The sequence below is a fragment of the Acomys russatus genome, chromosome 1 (assembly GCF_903995435.1).
Source record: "Acomys russatus chromosome 1, mAcoRus1.1, whole genome shotgun sequence".
Classification (NCBI taxonomy): domain Eukaryota; kingdom Metazoa; phylum Chordata; class Mammalia; order Rodentia; family Muridae; genus Acomys; species Acomys russatus.
In genome coordinates, this window is record NC_067137.1 from 76,631,559 (window position 1) to 76,658,536 (window position 26,978).

Genomic DNA, 26,978 nt, shown 5'->3' on the forward strand with positions numbered 1-26,978 from the left:
AGCAGATAACCGGGGGTTAGAAGATGCCTGTGAGTCCACCGATCTAAAAAGTCTTTTTATTCTTTCAATGATCGCTTTTGTTACCATTCAATATCTATGTACTGGTTGGATTTTTTCAAATTGACACAAAATAGGGCTATCTGGAAAGAGGAAACGTCAATTGTGTTTATAGACATGTCTCTGGGGCATTTTCTTGATTAAAGATTGATGTGGAGGCCCACTTCATTCTGAACAGTGCTCTCCTCAGCAGGTGAACACAGGTTGTATAAAAAAATAGGCTGACCAAGCATGGGGCAGCAAGCCAGTAAGCAGGATTTCTCTATGTGCTCTGCTTCAGTTTCTGACTTCAGGTTTCTGCCTTGAGTTCCTACCCTGATATCCCTCAGCCAAGGGCTGTAACTTGCAACTTTCCTCTCAATGTTGCTTCTTGTCAAGATGTTCATCACAGCAATGGACACTAGGAACATCTGTGTTCTCCAAAACATGTAAGTTGAATCAACAGAGTAGATTTCACCACAACTCCCAAGAATAATAACATCTGTGAACATGACTCTCAGAACAGGATGAAAAAAGGTCTTTAAATAAAGAGGCTTTATTTAATTTTACATATTCCAGTTATAGCCCATGATTGACAGAAGTCAGTGGCATGAACCTGTATACATGATTAATGTTGTTGATATTATGAAGTGTTTCCTATGCTTTAGCCAAATTAGTTGGTGGAAATAATCCATGTAGTTGATAGTACTATATTGAGACACTTAATTTTTAAAATGATTCTTAAGAAAAAAAGAGACGTAGCATAAAACACACACACACACACACACACACACCACACACACACACACACACACACACACACACACACACACACACACACACGTCTGTGTGTGCCTTTTCAAAGCCAATGGTTTTTTTCTTCTTCTTTGGCACCAATGAATATGTGTACTTTTCTCACAAGGAAAACTGAGGTTTCAGAATGTTTATCTCATGCGGACTCAAAAACATGTGAGTCTGTGAGGAGAACACTGTGGGAAACAATTTGGAAATCCTAATCCTCATTGGTTTTGCTGACATCTGTTTTCCCTTTATCTGAGAAGCAATGGCATTGCCCATCTACAAAATGGTGGTCACACATAATTTGAGCCAAACTTCCTAATTTAAATGTTTATATCTTTTAATATCTATTTATTAAGTCATTCAGTTATTTGAAATATAAACAAGAAAAAATGTAATAGTGGTTAGCCCAAGGAAGAGAAATACCACAAAGAATGACCCACTTCCTGTCCCTTAAAGAAGTATTTTGATATTGACATAGAGGGAAAATGAACAAACGGTATGAGATAAACTATTTTTTTAAATTCTTTTTTACTATTATTTAATTAATTTATTCAGATTACAACTCAATTGTTTTTCCCTCACTTGTATCTTCTCGTTCCTCCTTCCCTTCTTCTTTTACCCTATTCTCCTCCCCTAGGTTTGTGACTAAAGGGAACCTCCTCCCTCACCAAATGGTCACTGCCTTTCAAGTCTCATCTTGGTAGCCTGCTTATCCTTTCTCTGAGTGCCACCAGGCCTCCCCACCACAGGGAAGTGGTCAAATATAGGGTACCAGAGTTCATGCCAGAGTCAGTGCCCTCTCTCCACACAACTGTGGAGAATGTCTTGTCCATTGGCTAGATCTGGCTAGGGGTTCAGTGTTTACTGCATGTATTGCCATTGTTGGTGCAGTAGTTTGAGCAGACCTCTTGAGTCCATATCTGCCTTTCATGATGTTCTTCTTGTAGGTTTCTAGGACCCTCTGGACCCTTCTATTTCCCCATTCTCCCATACTTCTCTGCTAGAGTCCCAATAGGAAGTCTTTGCATCTGTCTCCATCTCCTGGTAAGTGAAGACGTTCATGAGACATCCTTTTTGGGCCAGTGTCCAATTATAAGTGAGTATATGCAATATGAAAGACATACTATTTTTAAAGCATATATAAACCTTGATTATATTTTTTTATATTGTATACACGAATAATGTGGATACTATGAAGCATCTGCTCTGCTCATGAAAATTGAGTTGGTGAATTGCATCTACCTTCTCAGGAGTGCTTAGTGTTGGGGGCTGAACTCAGAGCCTTGTGAAAGCTAGCCTAGCTCTGTGGCACTAGGATGCACCCTAAAGTCTGTCATTTGAACACATTTTACATGCAACGTTTCATGAGTTTAGAAAATATGTACTACTTCATGATCTGTACTTCAAACAAGACATAGACCCTCCTCATTTGAAATCACTTTTAGATATCCTCAGTGTTAGAAAAACAAGAAATATTTTCTATTATTAAAGATTAATGTTATCTGTTAAAGTTTTTATATTATATACTCATGAAGTATAAACTTTCTTTTCGTGCTTTAAACATCATTTATACTGTTTCATGTTTCACTAGCTGTTTAAGTCAGTATGGCTAAGTAAAGCTCATTTCACAAATTAGTATAAAGTTGTTTACTTTCATCTGTCAATGGATATTCAGTTTCTCAAAATTTCATGCTGTTACATGTGGCACTGCTAAGATATTGAGCAGACATACACTTTCACTAGGATTCTATGATGATATAGGGTGACTGCCAAGTCATTTGATAAGGGCATAAGATATTTTATACTTCTTAATCTCAATTTGCAGTCTCACCAGCAGTCTGTGATAGAATCAGTTACTTTATGTGTTCCACATTTGATATTGCTAGCCTTTAAACTAGTCAATATGATTGATATATGTAAGTAGTAAAACTTCATTGTGGCTTAAATTTGATTTCTATGATACATAGTAAAGGTGATGATTATTCCTTCCTGTTATTGGCCAATTATATAATATTTTTGTAGGAAATGTCAAGGTTTTTGTCAATTTTAAGTTAGATATTTTCTTATTGAGTTGAAAGAATTATTTATATACTTGGGATATTAGGTTGTTTCTTGATTTTTCATTTTTAATATGTGTGGAACAAGAAAGTCTGCACTTTTATTAAGGTCTAAATTTTTAATAACTGAATCTTTGGTTTTGTTTTTGGAGAGTTTTTACTTTTTTCAAATTTGTTTTGATTTCCTCTTATAAAATATTACATTTTATTCCCTTGTAATTAGATCTGTAGTCAGTCTTATTCTTATGTGTAATATGAGTTGTTGTTTTAGCATTTTTATTTTAGATATCCAATTGTTTCACTACAATTTATCCAAAAAGATATTGTGTGTGTGTGTGTGTGTGTGTGTGTGTGCATGTACATGTGTGTGTGTGTTATTTTTGTGCATGTGTAAGTGACAGCCAGAGGAGGATATCACGATATCTTACTCTATTGTTTTCCAACTTATTCTTTTCCAGCAGTGACTCTCATTGAGCTTGGAGTTCACTATTTGGTCTAGACTGGCTGATGAGCAACACCCTAGGGTTTGCTTGTCACTGTGCCTTTAGCACAGTGGCTACAGATGTATGTCTCCATGCAGGCATTTATTAATGGGTAATGAGCATCTAAACTGTGGCCCTAGTATTTATTCAGCAAGTATTTACATAATCAACCATGTCTCCTGCCCAAGAAGACCATTTTTCTCTAGTATATTATGTTAGTGTTTTTAACCTCTCAAATTATATATATATCTTGAAGTCTATTTCTGTTCTCTGTGTTATACCCAATTTAAGTACTTTTTCATCACTATTCAAAACTATACTACTATGATTAAATTTGCTTTGAGAGGCAAGAGTGAGATAGTATAACTTTGTTCATGTTTTCTTTTCCTTTATATATTCATATATAATATAAAACCTAGAATAAGGTTTATTTCCTACCAAAAACATGTTGGGAGTTTTGTAGGATTTTTTTAAGTCCATAGAGTCTATAGAGAAGTTTGGAAATGATTTACATCAAAATAATAACTATTCTTTCCATCCAAGAATAATGTGTAATATTTTTATTTAACTCTAAAAATAATTTGGAATTCTCATACTGTATCTTACACACCTTTTATTAAATTTATTTCCATTTTAATGCCATTTGAAGTAGGATGTTACACTGAATATTTGAAACAGTCATTGTAGTTGGCTCTGTGTATTTATGGGTTGGAAATGTAGACTTAAGTAGCCATGGACTAAAAATATTTAAAAAAAAAAGGTGTTTGTACTGAACATGTACAGAATTCTTTATTGGACACTATTCCTTAAGAAACACTGCTAACGAGTACATTGCACTACGGCGTCATAAGTATGCAAGAGAATATCTAGAAGTTTTATGCAATCCCTATGAAATTCTATATGAAGTATTTGAACACTCACTGATTTTTGTGTCTGTGGGGATTAGGGCAATAAATTCCCTGCAAATGCCAAGGGCCAGCCATATGTAGAAATAGTCACTGATTTCACACAACCTTATATGGTGCCATTCTTAAATTATAAGATCAACTTAAATTCATTTTCATACAAATTTGTTAGATTTTCTATAAAAATCTGACACATGAAAAATGTAGTAATTTTACCTCCTGTATTGTCCTTGGCTGGTGCCTTAGTTTGAGCGGGACCCCTGGGCCCAAATCTGCCTATCATATTGTTCTACTTGTAGAATTCTAGGACCCTCTGTATCCTTTTATTTTGCTGTTCTCTTTCCCAGATCTAGCCAATGGTCAGAATATTCTCCACAGTTGAGTGGAGAGTGTGATACGACTTTCTCATGTACTCTGGTGCCTCACATTTGACCGTGTCCCCTGGAGGGGGAGACCTGGTGGCACTCAGAGGAAGGACAGCAAGTAGCCAAGAAGAGACTTGATACCCTATGAGAATATATAGGGGGACGTAATCCCCCTCAGGAACAGTCATAGGGGAGGGGAATAATGGGAAAATGGGGGGGGGGAGGAATGGGAGGATACAAGGGATGGGATAAACATTGAGATGTAACAAGAATAAATTAATAATAAAAAAAAAAGTAAAACACCAAAAAAAAAAAAAAAAAAAAAAAAGAAAAATGTAGTAATACTTCTTCCTCTCCACATCGTATGCTTTTCATTCACTTCTCCTATGTTTCTGCAGTGTCAACGACCTCCAGCATTGCGTGGTACCTAGAAAGACTAATTTTGTCTTCCTTGTTAGAAGTAAGCTAATTAACGCATTGTCCACATTGATGAGTATTTCATGTAGGTGCTATAGTGACCTATAAATGTGAGTCAATTGAATGTGTTTGTTCTAATAGATCACATCTTCTAAAACAGTTGGCAATTTTATATTTACAATTATACCAACTTTTGATATATGGGAACTAAAATAGTTATAATTACAATAGTCTATCCTGGTACTATTTCTTAGTTTTTGAATTTTGAAGTTCTATTTTTATATGTACCCATATTTCGATGTGATTTTTAAAGTCTTCTTATTCTCAGGTACTTACAATTATGTGTCATAACTTACTTTTGAGTCAGGGTTTCACTCATTTTAGACTGGAAAGGAAATGGCGCCATGGTGAAAACTACAAGTGGGAAGAGGTATTAAAATGGAGTGCAATGGTTACATCAGCAAAGCACTATGATGAAAGCCAAAGAGGCTTGCAGGTGGCTGTGAGAGAGCACAGGACTCTTGAGAAGACAGACAGACAGACAGGCTTTAAGAACCAAGGCACTAGTAAATAGTGAGCAGGATGGCTACCTCCAGGGAGACCTTTCCCCCAGGGAAATGCAAAGTAGTGATTATTGTATCTTACATATTCATGATTTCAATACAACCCTTCCAATGCAGTTGATTGCCGTAGACTAAATGGTAAGAAAGGGTGACCTCTGAAAAGTCTGTCTCAAGCCCAAACTATCCTGTACACAGAAAACTGACCATGAACACTGCCACTTCTTCTGGGTAACTGTGAGAACAAAGAGGACTTAATTTCAATTTCATCAACAGTGTTTAGGACATCTGCCTGCATGGTCAAAGATAGAAACACCAGGCAGTGCCTAATGGCTGGCTCATAGTCAAGGTCAAGATTAACATAGCCAGAGGCACAGATTAACAAATCAGTACTTCAAACATCCCTGACTTTCTAACACTAACAACATGACCCACTGTCTTTGCCAAGAAATCGTGCATAAAGTACAGGGTCTTCTAATTCATCAAATAATAACATTACATCAGTCTTCACCAATTAGCCTATAAAAGGCCTTGTGACCAGTTTGCCACTGTAACCTGCTAGGCCTCTCTCAATGACTCTGAGAGCTTTATTCTCTCTTTACTAAATCTTTATGTCTTGGGAGTTACCCTCAATTTAACATTTTATAGTTCTTCAAAATTCTTAATAATGTGTAGCTTCTCCTCATTCACTATTATAAGTGTCTGCACCATTAGCACCTATTGGTGTAAAACAGTGACTTCAGAGCCACTGTTCCAGGTGGACCTTTGGTGATCCTGAATATCGATTAGTTCTGAACACGATGTTGCTCCCACCCATGCCTAGAGCGGTCCCATCCTACCCACGCATAATTCTTTTTAACCCTATTCCCTCTAAAATGCCCATCTCCCAGTACCATTACATAGAGTTTGAACTTAAATATATACATTGTAGTGGAGATACAAGTCAGTCCACGGTAGAGGACCTCAAGTTCATGCTGGTTTTGCCCTATCTCTTGATATATGAATTCTTATCTCTCTTTGTCTTAGGTGTTTCAGGAGAGAGTTGTCAGTTTTTCCCTGAGCAAATATGGCTGTCACACAGTCGTTCTTAGACTTTGTACCCAAATATCTAGGCTTGGTGATTAGCACTTTCAAACTGACCTTAATTTACTGAATTCAATAAACTTTTACCCTTACCAAATCCTAGCAAGTCCAGTGTTTTGACACCTGTGACATGAAGTTATCTTTCTTTGGAGAAAATTTAGTATTTTATAATGAAAATTAAGACAAAAATTAAAGAGTATTAAAGAAATTGTCTTATTTCTGTGAAAAAAATTTAAAATTTTGGTGGAGTTCTAATTCAGATATGATATGAAATATGGGTACCTCTGATGTTTCCTGGAGAGAAAATAAACATTTCTTAAAATAATGTATAAACTTGGATCTATAATTACTGTACCTGTTTTGGTAATTTTTCTAAGTATTAACAGTAATAACCTAGTTTTTACTACTAATTTTTTACTACCATTAAAAATTCACAGACCTATGCATATTTTATCTAGAAAAATTATAAAAAAATTCCTTTAGCATTTCTAAAACCATTATTAAGCCATTCCTAAAAGACATTGGATATTGTACCACAGACTTCTTGAGCTTATGTCAATCAAAACACAACAACAACAACAACAACAACAAAAGATGGTCCTGAGGATGTGTATCTAATTGAACTGTAAGAAAAACTGGGAAAAAATGTTTTTTCATTTTCTATTTAATGTCTCTAAATAAATCAGGTCATGGGAGAAACATTGGGACCCACTAGTTTATTTTAACCATTCTAGATACAATTACTGCTAGTCAGAATTCTGACTCTTTAAAAATGTTTGACAACATTTTCTCTTTTTTCATAGAGTTATCACAATGAATATAACTAGAAATTGTTTAAATTGTTGTGGTTTAGCTTTCCATTAATATTAAATTGCTTATTTCTTATTTGTAAAAATCACATAGTTACAGAATACTACTAAAAGATAGAATGCCAAAAAACAAGATATATTTTTGGTCAATTTTAATTAAATGCAAAACTAAAAATTTTATCATTTGTCTGTAGTTAAATTAGCATTGGCTGTATTTCTTCCCCTTTCTTCTTGCAGATAAAACATTTTCTGTTTCATTCTGCCACCTGTCTTAGGTGGTATTACTGTCTGCTGTCATCCTCAGTGCCTTATACTCAGAGTGAGAACCTACTCTCTTTTCTTTCAAATTTCTCACCCTATTCTAATTTCTTCACATCAGTTGTGGCTGGTACTGAATATGAATGAAATTGTAGTTTTTTTTAAGTTTTTTTGTTTATTATTATGTACACAGTGCTCTGCCTGCAGGTAGTCCTGCAGGCCAGGAAGAAGACATTAGATCTCATTAGATAGATGGTGTGAGCCACCATGTGGTTGCTGGGAATTGAACTCAGGACCTCTGGAAGAACAGACAGTGCTCTTAACCTCTGAGCCATCTCTCCAGCCCCTGAAATTGTAGTTTTTTTTATCTCATAAATTTAGTACAAGAAAAGTGAAGCACACACAATCCTAGAACAAAAACCTTCAAACCAGAGAAGAAATTAAACATTCACAGCACATTTTCTTGTTAGATGTTGGCCTATTTACCATGGATGCTGAAAGAGATTAAACTGCAAAGGAAATCTTCAGTTAAATACTACAGTAGTTACGTGAATTTTATTCACAGATATTGTATTTAGAAGGTACTTCTGGTGGTAAATGGTACCATGGGCAGCAGACATACTCCAAGCTGGCTCCCAATTACTCCTTTGCATAACTCCCTACTACTCAGTGTAAGAAAATACTGTCATCCTTTCCCAAATTAATATAACGTAGCAAAGGTGATGGAATGACACTTTTGTGATTGTGGTACAATATATCATGCTCTAGGTTTTTATTATTCAACCACCACATGGACACTATCCCATTAATACAAAGAAAATGTAAAGGAATCCTTTACACTGTACCCCATGATATGAGTATATTCCAGCCAATTATGACTACAGGCTTGTGAACTTAGAACAGAAAAATGAAGTCATGGCTAAAGCACTGACCTATAGATATCATGAGATAATAGGTTTGTACCATCTCAAACTGTGAGATTTGTATATAAAAATTAAAAGCAACACAGTGACTTCCCTACATTTTGCTTATCAGGAAACTCTCTTAAGAATCTCTGGTTAAATTTCCAGTCTTTAAAATCATCAGGCATATTAAATTTGTCTCTTCCTATGGCACATGAAGGCCAAATATTTTGTTGTTACACAGTAAGATATAACTGATTAACAACAATTTCAAAATAATTACAAAGATAAACCAATAGACTCAAGGTTTTAATTTCAAATAATTCTGTTGCAATATTTTCAATTGTAGACCCACTCAACATGTGAGAGAGGGAGTACGCCTTATACATTTCATAATAAAGTCTATACCCATGGCATTTATGATAGGTATAGAAAATGATTACATTCTTTTCAATAACGGGGTATATAAAACTATTGAAAAGGCCAAAAATTAGATTTCACTTTCATATAAAGTGAGAAAAAAATGACTACTGTGCAGTAAGGCAAGAAGGCAATGGGGTGTGACATTTATAGATGATGGGTGAGCAATAGGATGGAAAAGGTCCTAATTCCACGGAGTTCTGTGACAGTCTTTACATTAGTTTTAGTAGTAGCACACCAACATAATAACCAGAGTGAAATAATTTTCTATTCCATTTAAGTTATGATAACTCAGAAATTTTTGCAATTTTTAGATGCTCTGTCTAATTGCTATCTTAATATATAATTGCAAAATAATGTTTTTACAGCCTATATGCTGCTAGCTGACTAATATGTAGACATCACCACAGTACAGAAAGATCAATCTAGAATGGTGGTTTTCAAAGTGTGCTTCTAAGACCACATTGGCGGATTGATATCAAATGCTTATCAGCTATTTATATTATGTTCCATTACACTAACAAACTTAAAGTTATGAAGTAGAAACAAAATGATTTTATGTTTTGGGTCACTACAATATGAAGAACTGTGTTAAAGAGTCACAGTAGCAGGAAGCTTGAGAATCACTGGTCTAGAAGAAAACACAGGATTAATATTTCATAATATAATGTCATGAAAGCAAAGGAATAGAACCGTAAAAAATACATGATTTGTTATAGGGTGTTACCCAGTTCGAAGTGACTTTAAAGTACAGATTAATGCTTTATTCTTTCTGTGAGGTTAGAGTGAAAGGTTTAAAGGACGATGGCAATGAAATTTTTCTATATTTTACAGGACATGAAGAGCAAAAGCATTTTTTTAATGTAACAGTAAGAAGGATTTTCTAGGAAAATGAATCCCAGGAATATAGACAAGGAATTAAAACCAGGAAAAAATTAAAAGATCAAATAAAATCCTATAGTAATATCCCAAAGAAAATATAGTCTTAACATGTAAAACAGGAAGAAAATAAGCTCATGCAGGTATAAAACTGGTAATGCCATAGAGAGTATTTTTATATTTCACATATGTAATCTAGCACCTCCTATTTATTATGCATTTATGAAATTACCAAAAATTTTCCTGATTGTAAGAATTTCATCAGTTAATACACTGCTTCATAGCCGTGTGTTATAGTCAGATATAATAGTGGCCAAACCAATAAAAAGACACTGCATAGCTAGTGTTACCTTTATAAAATTTAAATTAATATATAATTACATAACTTTTCCTTTTCCTCCTTCAGCCCCTCCTGTATTCCCTCTAAGCTTTTGTCTCTGTTAAATTCATGGCCTTCATCCCCTCTTTATACCTGTGTGTGTATATATATGTATATGCATATATACATATATATACACACACACATATATACACATACATACATATGTATACACACACACAATCTACCTGGACTGTATAATGTTACAGGCTGACTACTTGGTATTGGATAACTGTTTGAAATAGAAAGAATATTTTTAGTATTTTTCATTTAAAATATTTCCTCATTAAATTTAAAACTGAATGCAGTTTTTTGTCTGCAGAGGGCACTCTATTTTCTCTTCCTAGGCTATATAGGAAACATTGTCATTTTTAATTCTTATATTATATTAAGTAGAGTAACAAATACCTAGGCTTATGTTTTCATGTGATATCATCTACATTTTATTTAAAGAGTTCATCAAAAGGTAAATTAAAAGCTTTTCCTTTCTGTACCTGATTTTAATGTCTGAGTTCCCTCACACATACAAATTTAAACAAAATCATCATCACAAGACACTATTAAAGGAAAGAATTACACAGGGAGAATGGTTAGTGCTAACAAATAAAATTGCTTAGAACTGCCATCCTGATAAGCATGCAGAAGCAACAACTAGAACATTTGATAAGTAAATCATTTGGGATTTCATAAACCAATGCTAAACAAAGAATAAAGCCATGTCTTCCTTAACTTGTGTTACTCTTCACAGAAACTGTTCACAGGCTCTTTCCCATCTCCATAAGCAAATTCTTCCAACCACCATCTGGTGAAATGGCGAAGACATTTCAATATGGAGGCATGCTAGATCTCTGGCGGCGGGCTGATTTTGGCTATGGAGTACATGAACCAGTATATAAAATGAATGCAGCCAGTAGGTCAAATCAGTCTGCTAGGTTGCTTTCCTCTACTGAGAGTTAGCTATAAGCTGGTTCCATTGGCTTTACAGATGAGAACAATCAGAATGTATAGATCTGCTGAGTCATGAGAAATCTCACTCGCCGTCATGAAGATGCTTAGCACAGCGGTCCTTTTAGCTTTACTGTACTTTAAAAGAGAATACTTCAGGAAAGTGGTCGATGAAATACATACGTTAGTTATCTAAGCCTGCCACAAAATTTGTTACAACCAGGTGCCATAAGGTTTTACTCTCTCTGGGTTCCGGTTCGGAGGGGCAGAAAGAAACCAGAAGCTGTGGTTCCCAGGGTGCCTTCGCCGCCTCCAGCAGAGTCTGTGGAGGAGCACAGGTTCTCTTGCTTCAGTCCTGGTGATTTCAGTGCTTCTCTGGCTTGTTCTTGCGGCAATCAAACTGCTTCCTCATCTCCCTCAGTGTTCACTCTGCCTCTCCCTCATGAGATTACAGACAACTACATTTAGAGCATTCCGTAAGGCCCAGAGCAATCTCCTTTGAAAACTCTTAATTTGCTCAACGATATTTTAGCATATGGTCTAAGTTATGAGCTACAGAGCTGAGTGCATAGACACAACTCTGGAGTCGCCCATTAGCCTGCTGTGAAATACATTATTCTCCAAACTGAACTACTAGTTTATCTGTGTTCATACCCATCTCTTTTCTTAACGTACAAAATGAATTTGTTCTAGTTTCTTTCTTTGAACAATGCTTGCTGTTATCAAGTCCCTATATACTTAGTAAACATTTATCATATTTTCTGGATTAAGTTATATGCTAGTATCAAGTACAGAGAAATACTTAGTCATGACATAAAACAATAATTCTTAAGCATTTAATAGTGCATTTCAAAAGCTAAACCATTTAATGTCATACAAGAAAATTCCATTAGAAATTTCTGCTATAATGGTATAGAACTAATTAAGATACAAATATAGCCAGGTGATGGTAATTTCTTTGAGTTTGAGGCCAGCCTGGATTTACAGAGTTAGCTAAAGATAGCTAGGGCTATACAATCAAACTCCATCTCTAAACAAACAAACAACAACAACAACAACAACAAAACAAAAAATTATCGCCCACAAATATAATGTCTATATACTGATATGTATTTGTGCATATATATATATATATATATATATATATATATATATATATATATATATCAACTTAAAATTTCACGTTTAAAAATGACTTACTTTGTAACCAATGTGTCATATTATTTCTGAAACCTTATAAAAAGTCCCATAAAGAAAAATGTGGTAAATGGTCACTCAGTTCCCTAGGCCTTGTTTACCTCATGTGAATTGAGAAGAAAGCTGTGCTGAACACTGGAGGAATGCTAATTCTTACATACTTCTCTCTCAAAAGCTTTCCCACTGAAATACTCTATGAAAATACCTGATCCTCTACGTGTTTGCCTGAATTGTAATTTATTTAGAAAGTGATCTGTTTCTTTTCTTTAAAAATTTCATTTGCTGTGGATTCTTGAAACAACAATGTTGACCTGCGACTGAAGAGCACACAGCACAGAAAGAAAATAATGCCTGTGGGTACTCCCTCACTCTGTGAGGAAACTCACAGAGATTTATTCCTTTCCATGGTTATCAAAATCCACTTGCTGCACCCCATGGATGCAAGGTGGAAAAGTGGAGCTGACTGTTTCTTCTGGTCTCAGCTTGTCTTCTCCTCTTAAAAGAGAAGTTGGGTCACATAAGGAGGAACAAATGAAAATCTTACAGAAGCAGCATGGTCCCAGACTCTACAGCCAAAGTCAGAGAGCAGTATCATCTTAGAAACCTGAGAAGGCCTAAGGTCAAAATATTTGAAAAAGCCATGCAGTTAATTTCATGATGTTTTTCTTTCTTTCTTTCTTTCTTTCTTTCTTTCTTTCTTTCTTTCTTTCTTTCTTTTTTAAATGAATGAATGAAAGAGCTTTCATTTGTACCAAACTGAGAAAAAGTAACTGCCTCTACGTGATTCATTACTGGGAACCAACCCTGACATTCCAAGGAAATTTTGGCTTTGTTAATAGTCTACTTTAAGAATCAAATTATAAAAGGCTTTCATTGATATGGGCTGTAATAAAAGACTCCTGTAAAATCAGAATAAGAAGAATACAGTGGAGAAGATGGCTCTATACTCCTTGGTAGTAAAGTGAAGTCTATCAATCTAATATTAGGCTTCAGGAAGCAAAAATGGCTCAAAGAAAACCCAGCTTTGGAGATTGTTCTTACTCATGAATAAGCTTTCAGTCCAGAATATTTTCATCTGTTTTTTTTTTCAACAGATCTTCAGAGATGACACAAGAGCCAGGTTCCTCCTTCAATATTACAAATGCTCCCACTGTTAAATGTAATTTTTCTTAAGACAAAATAACATTGAAAAGGTAATTTCCTGCTAATTCGTTCCAAAAATCTGCTTCAAAAACAGCAAAAGAACATTTACCACAGCACAGAGACTATCCAAATAATTCCAGCCAGTATAAAACTATACAAAGGCAACTAACTTTCTATTGTTTACATCAAAACTTATCAGAACTTCACCCTATTAATCATACTTCCTGTATGGTTTATTGCACTGTCTTGAAATACCTGGAGCAGGTGACAGGCCAAGAACACTCTGAAAGCCTTGGACACTGAGAGGTAATAAATTGTAAGAACACAAAGTATTTCTGCCACTCAGGAAAAGCTGCAGCCCTGATGTCACTTCACACCGGCAATCTTATCACAGTAAAACTATTTCCCACAGTCAGGTGTGTTATCACTGAAGTGGACAAACAAAATCAGTAGAACTTCTTTACTTCACCTGAATTCAGACAAACATCTTTGTTGTTTTACAGGCACAGACACTGTTCTCACCAGAAACACAGACCTGCCCTGAGAGTAATCAACTAGAAGTTGCAGCTAGAATGGCCAAACCACAAATTTACAAATTCATCCACTTACAAAATGATTTCATTCCAACATTCATGTAAGTCTAAGATCCATTCCTCTGAAATCATACATTTTTTTTTTTTTAGAAAATCAAAGTAATTTGGTACCCTACCTGTAACAAGGAAGCTGCATCTCCCTGCTCCAGCTTCGTTTATGATGCTACAGTTATAAACACCATAGTTCTCATTGGAAAGACTCTTTACTGGGTACTCGGTATACTCCTGGGAGTCAAACTGACCAGTCCGTAGTAATTTATTGCCAAGACGCCACTCATAGGTCAGCACTCTTATTGGATAGGCTCTCAGGACCCTGCAGCTCATGGTCACACTTCTGTCCTGTCCTTGTCGGATTTCCAAGAATGCTGGTTCCACAGCTGGGGGATCTGGGAAAAGATAGATTAAAACAGATGAGGCTTTCAAAACAGCAATTTCATTGGCTATTTAATAATGAGGGGGTTATTTTAAAAATATTTTATGTATTTAATGTATGAATGCTTCATCTGCATGTACACTTCTATGGCAGAAGAGGACATCAGATTCCAATATTGATGGTTGTGACTCACCATGTGGTTGCTGGGGATTGAATTTAGGACCTCTGGGAGAGCAAATGGTGCTCTTAACTGCTGGACTATCTCTTCAGTTCCCAAAGGGGATATTTTTAAGAATACATATTACAAGGAGCAAGGATAAGAACTAGGTGGAGAATATATTTAAACAAAGCTAGGAAATAAAATTTTCCCTATATGGACAATCATTAAGATTCCTTGCTTTACAAACATTTCCAGGTAAAACAATAACAAAATTCATTATTTCCTTCTAGTTGCTTCCAGGAAAAACAAAATTGTCAAGACTATTTATTAACACAGTCAGACACTAATGAGGATATGGATGCACAAACAGAATTGAGACAAAGCTTCAAATAGTTAAAGAATGTAAAGTGGAAAGAGTTCAGTTTCTTCTGTTTATTTGTTGAGCTCAGTCTGTGGATCTGATACTAATTAGTGCATAACATAGGTAACACAAATTAATAAATCAGTTTTTAAGTGGGTTCAGTTTGATTTCCTCGGATTGAAAGTCCACAGTGTTCGTGATTAAACCTAAAGCACACTTTGCACATTACACCTCAGTTTAAGATGGTTTTTAATCCCAATGTAATAGCTCACTTATTTGGTACATACGATATTGTCATGCAATTAAAACGTGCTATATTTTGGTATGCAAAATATATGTCTTATATTTTTAATAACTCAAAGTACAAACCTTTACTAAAAATTTTAGTAATCTTCAATTAAAAGTTAAGTTATGAAACTGATGTGACCTTTGCCTTTTATCAAGGAAGCTCTACAAAATACAGGTCTGAAATGATTGGAAAGTCCACCCTTAATTAGATGTTTATGGACCCCTTGCAAATTGTGCAGTATAAAAACTGAGCAGCCATACCCAGTGACTCTTACTTCACAGTGCCCAAAGAGTTTTGGAATTGGTTACTATGTCTGGAATTCTTTACACATTTTGTTTGCCTTTTAAACATTTTTAGTCTCTATTCTCATTATAAGTCAATTAAATAGTGTTCCTTGACCCTTTCAGCAAACATTTTAAAGTGAATCTATTAATTCTAACTTCATTCATTTGGTCCCATCCCTTTTAGGATTCTTTCCCTGAAATAGTAAAGAATTTCTACATGCAAGAAAAATGTAACCTGCATTGACAAAGCATTTTTAAGAAAGGTGGCACCTGTGTTGTGCCTTTTAGGAAACACACGGGGCATTTAAAGTGTGCATGTCAAAAAGGAGGGTGTTCAAGATATGAGATAAAGGAACATACAAAGGAAACAGTGAGGAGGGAATGCTCAGAAAAATCCAAAGAAACTACCAGAGCCTGTGTTTAAATTAATTACCACTGTGGCTTTGGAAAAAAAATGGCTGTAAAAAGAAAGGAGAGTCTGACCAAGGCTACTTGGGCCTCATCTTGCAAAGTTAGGATTTTTTAGTGTCAGTTTTATGAATATTATAAAAATAAAGGACTTATATGATCACAGTTTTAGTCATAAATTATCAATGTTGAGGAAAGTTCTGTAGTCAAATGAAGGGCATGAGCCAGAGGGGAAAAGGCAAGTTTCAAAAAAAAAAAAAAAAAAAAAACCAGAACTGGTTAAATGAAATGAACAAGTGTCTATGGGATGAGTGGGACAGCAAGCGACACTTTATTCAACAAAGAAGACAATGATGTCAACTCTACAAATGGGAAGAAGAGCACGGGACTCAGGTGTATGGTCCCCATGTTGATTCTCTGCACATGTGAGTCCCACTGGTAGCAAAGTGTTTCCTGTATTTTCGAACATACGAGTTATTTCTGGTTAGCTCTTCTTTTGGTGTTTATTCAGACGACTTATGGTTACACATTATCCACATAGACACAGTCCTCCAAATAAGTTAGTGTTTCTGTGCAACAGGGGTTTTCTCTGTCATTCAGAGGAAAAGGAAGACAGAAGGAACACTATCTTGTGAGAGTGTGATTTGATGGGTCAAGTCATGTCTGGTAGGACAGATTAGTTAATTGATTGAATACTTATTTTAGTTGGGTTAACGGTGACTAGTATTAGGATCATCTAGAAGGCTTTAGTGATTTTCAATTTTTCTTTTGTTACGCCATCTCTTTTTTGCTTCACCTATTTCTCAACCATACTGTCAAGAATATGTACATTTTAAATTACATGAGTTCAGATTTTAATACTGTAAACTCATCTTTATCTCTAAGATTTCGTTTTCAAGAGTCTGTTTTATAAACTATTATTGTAGCTGCTCATGAATTCATTTACCTAGTTTTGCATTTCATATTTTTGGAAGACTTTATTCTTTTTTTATTATTAATTTATTCTTGTTACATCTCAATGTTTATCCCATCTCTTGTATCCTCCCATTCTTCCCTCCCTCCCATTTTCCCATTATTCCCCTCCCCTATGACTGTTCCTGAGGGGGATTAACTCCCCCTGTATATGCTCATAGGGTATCAAGTCTCTTCTTGGTAACCTGCTGTCCTTCCTCTGAGTGCCACCAGGTCTCCCCCTCCAGGGGACATGGTCAAATGTGAGGAAGACATTATTCTTAAACATTCCGCAACCTTCCATCTCTCAGGCATCACTTCAGACAAGCCTGTGCCTATCTTCTGTCATTTCCACACAGCCTGGCAATTTTGTCCCCACTCCCGCCCTGCAAACCCTTTCCCCAAGGTAATTAGCATTTCATTCATTTACATTTGGATAAAATAGTTTGTTCTCACTTTATCTTTCTTTCTAGTTTCAATTGCCTTCTTTTTGATTGTTGGGTTACATAATTATCTAACCCCCGCCCCTTTCTTGTTGTCAGTTGGGCTTTGCCTACTTTTCCTATTATTTTGAATCCATCATCATAGTACTTGAAAGAAGCTAAACCTGAAAACTTTCTCCTTCTTTAACTCTCATCCTTACATGCATTACTGGCTCATGAATTTTAATCCTCTCTTGCTTTTAAAATCCTAGTACACGTTAGCTGCTAAGCTAACTGTTCTCTGCCCAGTGTATTAGCCCTGTGTTCCTTAAGGTGTGAAGGACTAAGTTGTTCTACCTCTGACCACCTTCCTTATTTCTGCAGTTAGTCTCAGCTTTCCATCATATCTTTGCTTACCTCTACAGTCTTGATATGCAAAGGCATATTTTCATTATTACATTATTTCCAAGGCACATGATTTTATAGACTAACAGTTCTTTCTTGTGATCAACACACAGTTTCACTGTCGTTGGATGGCCATTAATCCTGGAAAAAATTATCTCAAAGCCTTACATTATTTAGCTACTTTTTCTTCCACCTAGCTCCTTTCAAAACTTTCTTTGTCTTTTATGTATATGGTTCCACACAGTGTTTATAGGTATGAGCTTCTTTCACTTGTAGGTTTTGATTTGTACTTATAGGTGTTGATTTACATTTGCCTGTATCCTATGATATTTTGGAAAGTTCTCATCAGTAGCTCTTCACAGAAAATCCTTTCATTTTCTTTTAACTCCTACCTTGATGGCCCTTTCTGCTATATCTTCCACATTTAAAAACCTCTTTTCCAATGTCTTTCCATTTGCTTGCATGGTATTATGAGAAGTTTTTTTTTTTAATTCTTATAATTTTACTTAATCTGTTAAATATATTCATTGTCTTTTAAATTCAATAATTCAGATTTAATCCATAAATATTCTATGGTATTCTTCACAACTATAATTTGTATACTTCCACAGTACCTGCTACCATGATCATGTCCTTAAACAAAGTCACTATTTCCTCCTATATGACAAGGAAGAGCACAAAGAACATATTCTTGCTACTTTTCTTTCAGAATTCATGACATTTCTGTCCTTTAATAGATATTGTTTCCTTTTCTATCCTTGAAGCTTACAATTATGAGGAACTTTTTTCTCTGCAGAGACAACTCCTGTACTCAAGCATTAGTAGCAATACCTGTGGTTATGCATGTGCTTCTGGCTGCACACCTATCTGATCCATTCAATGAGATGGATGTTGGCTAATTCACTAGAGGGTAAGGTTGTTAACTGAATGTTTATATGCCCACACATCAACATTATTGTAGTTTCAAAATTTCCATTTTCTTCTCCTCTATTGAGAGTGGAAGTAAACAAACTATGTTCACTTTATCTATGCTCTCACAGTATTCTACAGAAAGGTCTACAAGGGTCTACAGTGGATACCCTCTCCCATCAATACTCTATATTTAAAGCATTTTAAATAAAGTATCTACTGCTCAGGAACATCAATGACCAGACTTCAAATGCATCCAAGTCATAAAAGGCAGGCAATGAAAGATTAGCTGCTTTGACCACTCTCCTACAAATTCACAGATGTGCATTTTATCAAGCATTTAATATTTTCTTTTTTTTTAAATTTTTTTATTAATTTATTCTTGTTACATCTCAATGTTTATCCCATCCCTTGTATCCTCCCATTCCTCCCCCCCCCCCCATTTTCCCATTATTCCCCTCCCCTATGACTGTTCCTGAGGGGGATTTCCTCCCCCTATATATTCTCATAGGGTATCAAGTCTCTTCTTGGCTACCTGCTGTCCTTCCTCTGAGTGGCACCAGGTCTCCCCCTCCAGGGGACATGGTCAAATTTGAGGCACCAGAGTACGTGAGAAAGTCATATTTTCAAATGGATTTATGATAGATTTCTCATGTGTGTCAACTGGAAAGGATTTGTATAATATTCTATTTTTTAAAAAGATTTCTTTATTTATTATGTATACAATATTCTGCCTGCAGGCCAGAAGAGGGCATCAGATCTCATTATAGATGGTTGTAGCCACCTTGTGGTTGCTGGGAATTGAACTCAGGACCTCTGGAAGAGCAGCCAGTGCTCTTAACCTCTGAGCCATCCCTCCAGCCCCCTGATATTCTATATTTTAATCTATTCAGATATGTCATGTTAGTCAAGGGAGCATTTAACTTTAAAAACCCATAAGATCTAGGAATAGGAGTTCATCTCCAAATCTAAGAACTTGGAAGGCTGTGGCAGAAAGATCACGAGTCCAAGGCCAGCTTAGGCTACTTGAAATTCTGTATTTAAATAAATTATCTTAAGATGGTGTTGGATTCAAGTTATATGAACAGCTTGGAGTGTGTATAAACACTCACATAAAATGCAAAATTAGTTTTGCCTCTAACTATTATCACACATAAAGTCAGAGCAAAACAACTACTAAAGAGAAATAAATAGATTCAGCTATTTATGCAAATTACATATGTCAGACAAATTAAAGGGTTACATTTTAAAAATTAGTTAGATTTATTTATTTTATTGTATTTGTGAGTGGCTTCCTACATGGGTGTATGTGTACCACATGAGTTCTTGGTTACAGCTGGTGTGGACCACCATGTAAGTATGCGATGTTGAATCCATTTTCTTTTTTTTTTAAGAGCAACAAGTGCTCTTAACTTCTGAGCTATGTCTGCAATTTCAAGGGCTCCATGCTTTAAATAACAAAAATAATAAACTGTCAGATGGCAGTAAGAAATAAGGATACAGTTATCTATAGATGTCTAGTGAAAGTAAATACACACAATGTCCACATACTGAGGGCTACAGATAAGGGACATGCAAATGAGGGGTTGTTGGTAGAGAACACTAGTGACAACCTTTTGCTCAGAAGCAGTGTCTATGGTTATAAAAGAAAGTTGTTTCTATAGATTTTACCAAAAATATATGAGGAGCTTACAGACGCTTCCCTGCATCTCTACTGCTCTGCCATTATGTGTTACATGGAACATTCACAGTCCATGCAACGGCCTTAAAGTGGGACAGAATCCTTCTCTTCTGGCCTTGTTATTTTCAGGTTAAGAATACTTGCTCCTAATAAGCCTCCAACTCTCACTGTGTTTACTCAGTATATTATTGATTCCTCCTGATTGTCACCATGTCACTTTGTCAATAATGTCTTGTGTCTTCTACATCTGGCCATTTTCTCAACCTAGTTTTCTTTCTATACTCCATGGTAAGCAAGCCCTTTTGTAAGAAGATTATTGGCTCTGTTTTTTCTTTCTTTTTTTTAATTAATTTACTTAGATTACACCTCAATTGTTATCCCCTCACTTGTATCTTCCCATTCCTCCCTCACTCACTCTCCTCCCCTAGGTCTGTGACAAGTAGAACATTATGATAGGCATATTTGTGCCCAGGGGTCCCGCTCAAGCTAAGGCACCAGGCAAGGACAATACAGGCAGTAAACTTTAGGCCCCTACCCAGATCTAGCCAACGGTCAGAACATTCTCCACAGTTGAGTGGAGAGTGGGATATGACTTTCTCACGTACTCTGGTGCCTCATATTTGACCATGTCCCCTGGAGGGGGAGACCTTGTGGCACTCAGAGAAAGGACAGCAGGTTGCCTAGAAGAGACTTGATACCCTATGAGCATATACAGGGGGAGGTAATCCCCCTCAGGAGCAGTCATAGGGGACGGGAATAATGGGAAAATGGGGCGGGGGGGGGGAAAGAATGGGAGGATACAAGGGATGGGATAAACATTGAGATGTAACAAGAATAAATTAATAAAAAAATAAAAAAACAACAAAATTCAAAACACATATGCTCCTTTTGAAAAATTAAAAAGAATGCTTTTTCTGCATTAAAAAGGGCAACTGTGAAAGCTTAATATACTAAAAATATACATATAGTATTTTCATTAAAGAAATTCAGGAGCTTCCATTATCACATAAAAAAAAAGTTATCTGAAATTAGCGAACTTCATTTCAGCGAGAGTATTGTAAGGAAGGAAGACAAAGAGTGACAGAAGACACACAATATCCTGTTCTGGGAGCACATGTTCATGCATAAGGTTGTGTACATGCACACCCAGACTCCTCTCTCTGTCTCTGTCACTGTCTGTCTCTCTGTCTCTGTCATCTCTGTCTCTCTCTGTCCCTCTCTTTCTCTCTCCTATAGATTGAGCCACCATGGGTGAGTACACCTACAATTCCAGCAGTCTAGAGGTAAAGGCATGGTTAATACTGAGGTTGGAGACCATCATGAGCTACATGGTGTGTTTTTTTCAGGTTAGCCAGAGCTATCTAGTGAGAACTTTTCTTAAACAAGCATATAATGAGTTAAAAAAAAAAAAAAACAAAGACTCTACTGTTTGGTCAAGAGAATGGATATTCAGTTTTGTGGGATGAAAGTACAAGAGACAAAAGACATGGGGAAGGTAAGTGGTGAACAAAGCAGGGTTCGGAAATAAAATAATTTAGTAGGAAATTTATGAAGGAAATCAGCCATCATATGGAACTATCAGGATCCTGTAAATTCAAACAGAAACTTATAGTTCTGAGGAGGATTTTCTTAGACTGTAGTATTTCAGAGACCCAACAGTTGGAAGAACTTATAAGACCAAAGGTGTCACTGTTGAAGTGAATGCTAAAGAACGGGGAATGGTGACAAAGTGGGGGTGAGTGAATACACAGTCATTCTCAAGTTGCATTTGTAACAACATTTAAAGTGTTTAATATTGATTATTTTTCATGTTAAAATTTTGTTGTGGAGCAATAAAGTAATTAACTTTTTCTAGTTTGGATATAACCTAAAACACACACATGCTCATTTTATGAATAGCTGCTCTGAGAGAACAGTTCTATCTGACATTTTATATTATTCCAGATCATGACTTACTGGGACTATCTCTATACATGAGCGTTATTTTTGTCAACTAAATAACTCAAGGTAGTTTTTTAATGGCTTATAAGGCCATCTTATATTTGGCTTAGTTTTTTTCAAATACAGTAGGATTTTATAAATTCTAATAGACTGAGCTGGAAAGCATCACCAAATTTCAACAATCATTACTGATATTTAAAAAGCTACCAGAGCACTTGGATTTCATGATGTTTTATCTCAGAAGGGTAGTGGGTGTGAAGCTGGGGTTCACTCATTATGGTCCAATGAAATCTACCTATGGAAACTCTCTTGATAAAAGGCTCACCTTTAGCATACTAGACAGTAATGAGCTCTGCATTTCACTCTTTTTAAATACCTAGTTAGAGGGCTCAACCTCCGTAGTCATGATGAAATGTACCATGAGAAGTCAGCAAACATTAAAGAACCCGAAGGTGCTAAAAATGCTCGAGTTAACTGAATAGAACCAGTTGTTCATGCAGCAAATAGTTCTTCTGAATATTTATTAAAATATTTAATACTAATGATATTTTAGATACAAATACTATACAAAATCCAAGTAAGTGTAGACAATGCCAAAAGTAGGATAGCATATGGTACATAAATTAACTATTATGGGGGTTTTTTTCAGTTGAGCAAGTTATTCTTAAAGTATACAAAGTACATCAACTCATATTAAATATCTATTTCAAAGATGTTCTAAACTATACTTGCTGCCATTGAGTAGTCACTCAATCCTAGGCATTAGGATACTCATAAAAATTATGTCCTTATGAAAGTAACACATCTTTAGGAGAGCCTAAAGTACAAGAGAGTTAGAAATATTACTCATCTAAAGGTGGCAGGATGAAGAGTCAACCAAAGCAATTTGGTTTCAGAATGTTCTCTCTCCATTACAATTTATCTTTCATTATTTTGAAAGCAGATGACAATTTGATATGGTTTATTATTTCTCTCAAAGTGGACTATGAATAGAAGTTGGCCCAATCACACCAACACCAACAGTGGGAAGCAAAAAACCCTCAAGGAAGCATAAAATCACTGGGGCAAAGCTTTTAGGTTAATGAAAATATGTTAGCAATGGATTTCAAATCAGAATAATCTCATACTTTGTATACCATTCTACGCACAGGAATGAGTATATAAGTCTTAAGGTAAAAATGTAACTGGAAACAGTTAAGATATTAATTGTAATAAACACATTAAATAAGAAGTATTTCTGAGCTTAGAATTTTTTCTTCACATACCTACTGGCTCAAAATGCCTGACCTACTGTTCAGAATGGAAGCCTGTGTTAATGAGAAAATGCATATAAGATATCCAATTTCTGAGGCTATAGAATAGAACAAGGAACATCTCTATTATAGTTAATTTCTTAAAGGAGGGATCAGACTAGTTTGCAAGTTCTGTTTACTTTGCACAAATAATAAACCCCTGCAATGACTTCTGGACAACAATTGCCAACTTAGAAGAGTACCATGGATGTAAGCAAACCATACTTTGATTTTAAAAAACAACAATCTACTTAAAGAACCATGAAAATCTTGTGCTTTCTTTGGCCACATATACACTATGATTGGAATAATACATAGGTTAGCATGACTCCTTGTGTGCCAGGACAACACGCAAAACCATGAAGCCTTCATATTTATATATATTTACAATAAAAGCATTTAAATAACAATGGGTACGGGAACAAAACATGGCAATTCTGTTTAACACTGTAAGATTCTGTAGTTTTTACTAAAAAAAAAAAACCTAATTATTATTCAATAAATAATCATGAAAAAACTTTAAAATAATATTGACAATATTAATCGAACCTATTCTTAAATCTCTTATTTTTTTTCTCTGTGTATCTTTGGCTGTCCTAGACTCACTTTGTAGACTAGGCTGGCTTCAAACACATAGCAACCCACCTGCCTTTGGCTCCCTGAATCCTGGGATTACAGACATGTGCTTCTGTGTCTGGCCTATTGTTAAATTTTAATGGGGTTGAGATGAAGATTGAACATGTGTTGATGTGTTTTTGGTCACTTAACACTTTAGGGAAGAGAATGGTTACCACATGGAACACTTCAATGCAGAAACAGAGACCAGTACTAATGACTTGGGCATTAAAGCTTACTATGAAACAGATCTACATTAGAGTCAATTCTTCAAGTCAAAAGACTTCCCCAAGAAATCATCTGTTAACTGTTCTTTTCTTGGCTTAAAGGGAGTAGGGAAATTCTATTTTAAATAATTATTGATAACTTTGTAGGATCTTTCTAGATTAATGTAGAAGAAAAATAAAATTATAACATTTTGCAGTTATTAATTTCTTCAACATTAATATGCTTGCACCTTTCATATAAATATAATCAATTAGTTTTAATAACAGCTTTTAAAAATGTCCTAATGATGTACAATTTAAATAAATAAAAAGACTTCTGTTAAGCATGTGTTGAGAGCATGACATGGAAGGTCCTTGTGCCTACAGGTCTCCAGAGACAACAGGAATGTTAAGCACACAAGGTTGCCTTTTCAACTGGAAAAATGGAAAATATCTTTTTCAATCCAAAAAGCTGATCAAGAGCCTTGTTTTATCTGCATTACCTCTTGGTCCAGGACATATCAAGGTCCTATAACCAAGACCAGAGATATCTAGTAATCCAAATGACCCTTACAGATAGGGGCTTCCCAAAATTTCACAACCTGGATGAGAGATGGCTAATAGACCTCTGTGCTATCTGTATGCTCAACATTAAGGCAGACTCTTAGGCCATTAAAATTGTACATGTAGCCTGTCTCTAGAACCTGTCTCCTCGGGAAAAATGACATGTACCCTGATTCTAGTTTCAAAGTAATTATGCTTCCTTGTGCAAACCAGAAGGAAGATGTTTTCTAAGAGATGTAACATAAAGGACTGTTAGTCACAATATATACAGAACTTTAAAAAATCTAATAGAAAACATGTGATTTGATTTTTAAGATGTGTCAGAAGTCCTAACAGTTTCCGGAACTGATACCTTACCAGAGAAGGCACAGATGGAAATAAAACATAGGAAAAAAGTTTGCAGGTCATCAGAGAAATGAAAGGTAATAGTACATGCCTTATAAAATGTCTGAAATTTAGAACACAGGCAATGTCCAGTAGTGGATAGGGTATGGACCCACAGTAACTCTGGAGCATTGCTTCTAAGAAAGCCAAATGTAGAATTAATATTGGCATAGTTTGTCACTTTTTTTCTACAAAATAGATACAATCTTGATTAGATGGTACAGCAACTCAGTAAGCATTTATCCAAGGGAACTGATCCTTCGTGTTTGTACAAATACCTACACACAGTTATTATAGAAGTCTATTTGTTACTTTAAACTTAGAAGAAACAAACAGACCTTTCAGTAGGTGAATGCATAAACAATCAAGCAGACAAATAGAATATTATTCAATGCTAACACAGAAAGAAACACAAGGACATTTAAACACATATGACAAAGTGGAAGAGGTCATGCAGAAAAATGATACATATATAGAATAACTCTCTGTGCATGACATTCTGGAAAGGATAAAACTCATAGAGGCAGTAAAAAGACCGATGCAAATGGATGAAACATAAGAGATTGTAGGGCAACAGAAATTCAGTGTGATTCCATAGTTGTTGGATGCTTACTGCTAAAATTTTGTTCAATTCATGGAATTTTCAATAACAAAAGCAAATTCTAAGGAGACACATTCTCCATCATCTGAAAATACCGACCTCCTATTTATCATCTACCTACCTTCCTTTCTGTCTATCTGTCTGTGTATCCATCCATGTGTGTGTGTCTGTGTGTGTGTGTGTGTATTCACTCAGAATCATTCTCTCTTGAGTGTTAAAACCTACGGTCTTTTTCTTAAATAATAACCAACAATCCATTTGTGTGTATATATATATATATATATATATATATATATATATATATATATATATATCTGTAATTGTGGTTGTAGTATAATATTTATAAAGAAAACCAAGAAATGGTAATATTAAATGAAAAGGAAAGAGAGAATGTAGGCAAAAATGGTATGTTAGTTATGGTAAAGTATATGAAGTTATTTGTTCTTCAACTCTGCTATGAGTTTTTCTTTTTGTGTGATGTATAAGTGTATTAAAATGTAATTGACAATGAAAGAATAAAGCTCTAAGCAAAGTTTCATGATTTCAAAATGGCTGCTTTAGCCATGTTGAAGTTCACTGAGAAAAATGCACTGTGATTCAGGACTTAGGTTCACCTGCTTATCTAACTTTATCTAGATGTGCAAAAGTTTTATTTGTGACTTTGTTACAAAAGCAGCTTTATTTTTAAAAGATAGAATATCTATATAAATAAAAAGGAAGCAAAACAATTTTTTTTTTGTTCATAATAGTAAAATATAGACAATCAATTGCATTTCTATGTTCCAAAATAAAGTGATAATTTGTCACTCCAGTTTGGAAAATGTGAGGCTAAGAAAAGTATAACAGAAATACTACATGTTATACCTGAAAGTCAAGTATAACTCACCATCCTATAAACTGA

The 26,978-nt window shown here is 35.3% G+C and overlaps 1 protein-coding gene across 2 annotated transcripts in view; it reads right to left on the bottom strand.

Moving 5' to 3' along the window:
• Mdga2 (MAM domain containing glycosylphosphatidylinositol anchor 2) overlaps positions 1-26,978 on the bottom strand; it is an 800,517-nt gene that overhangs the window by 64,897 nt on the left and 708,642 nt on the right. For both annotated transcript variants that reach the window (XR_007830679.1, XM_051146875.1), the window contains one exon: positions 14,348-14,617. Coding sequence is in view for 1 of the 2 variants with exons in the window: in XM_051146875.1 (XP_051002832.1) it covers positions 14,348-14,617 (270 nt within the window). In the remaining variant the exon portion in view is untranslated. The remainder of the gene's footprint in view (positions 1-14,347; positions 14,618-26,978) is intronic.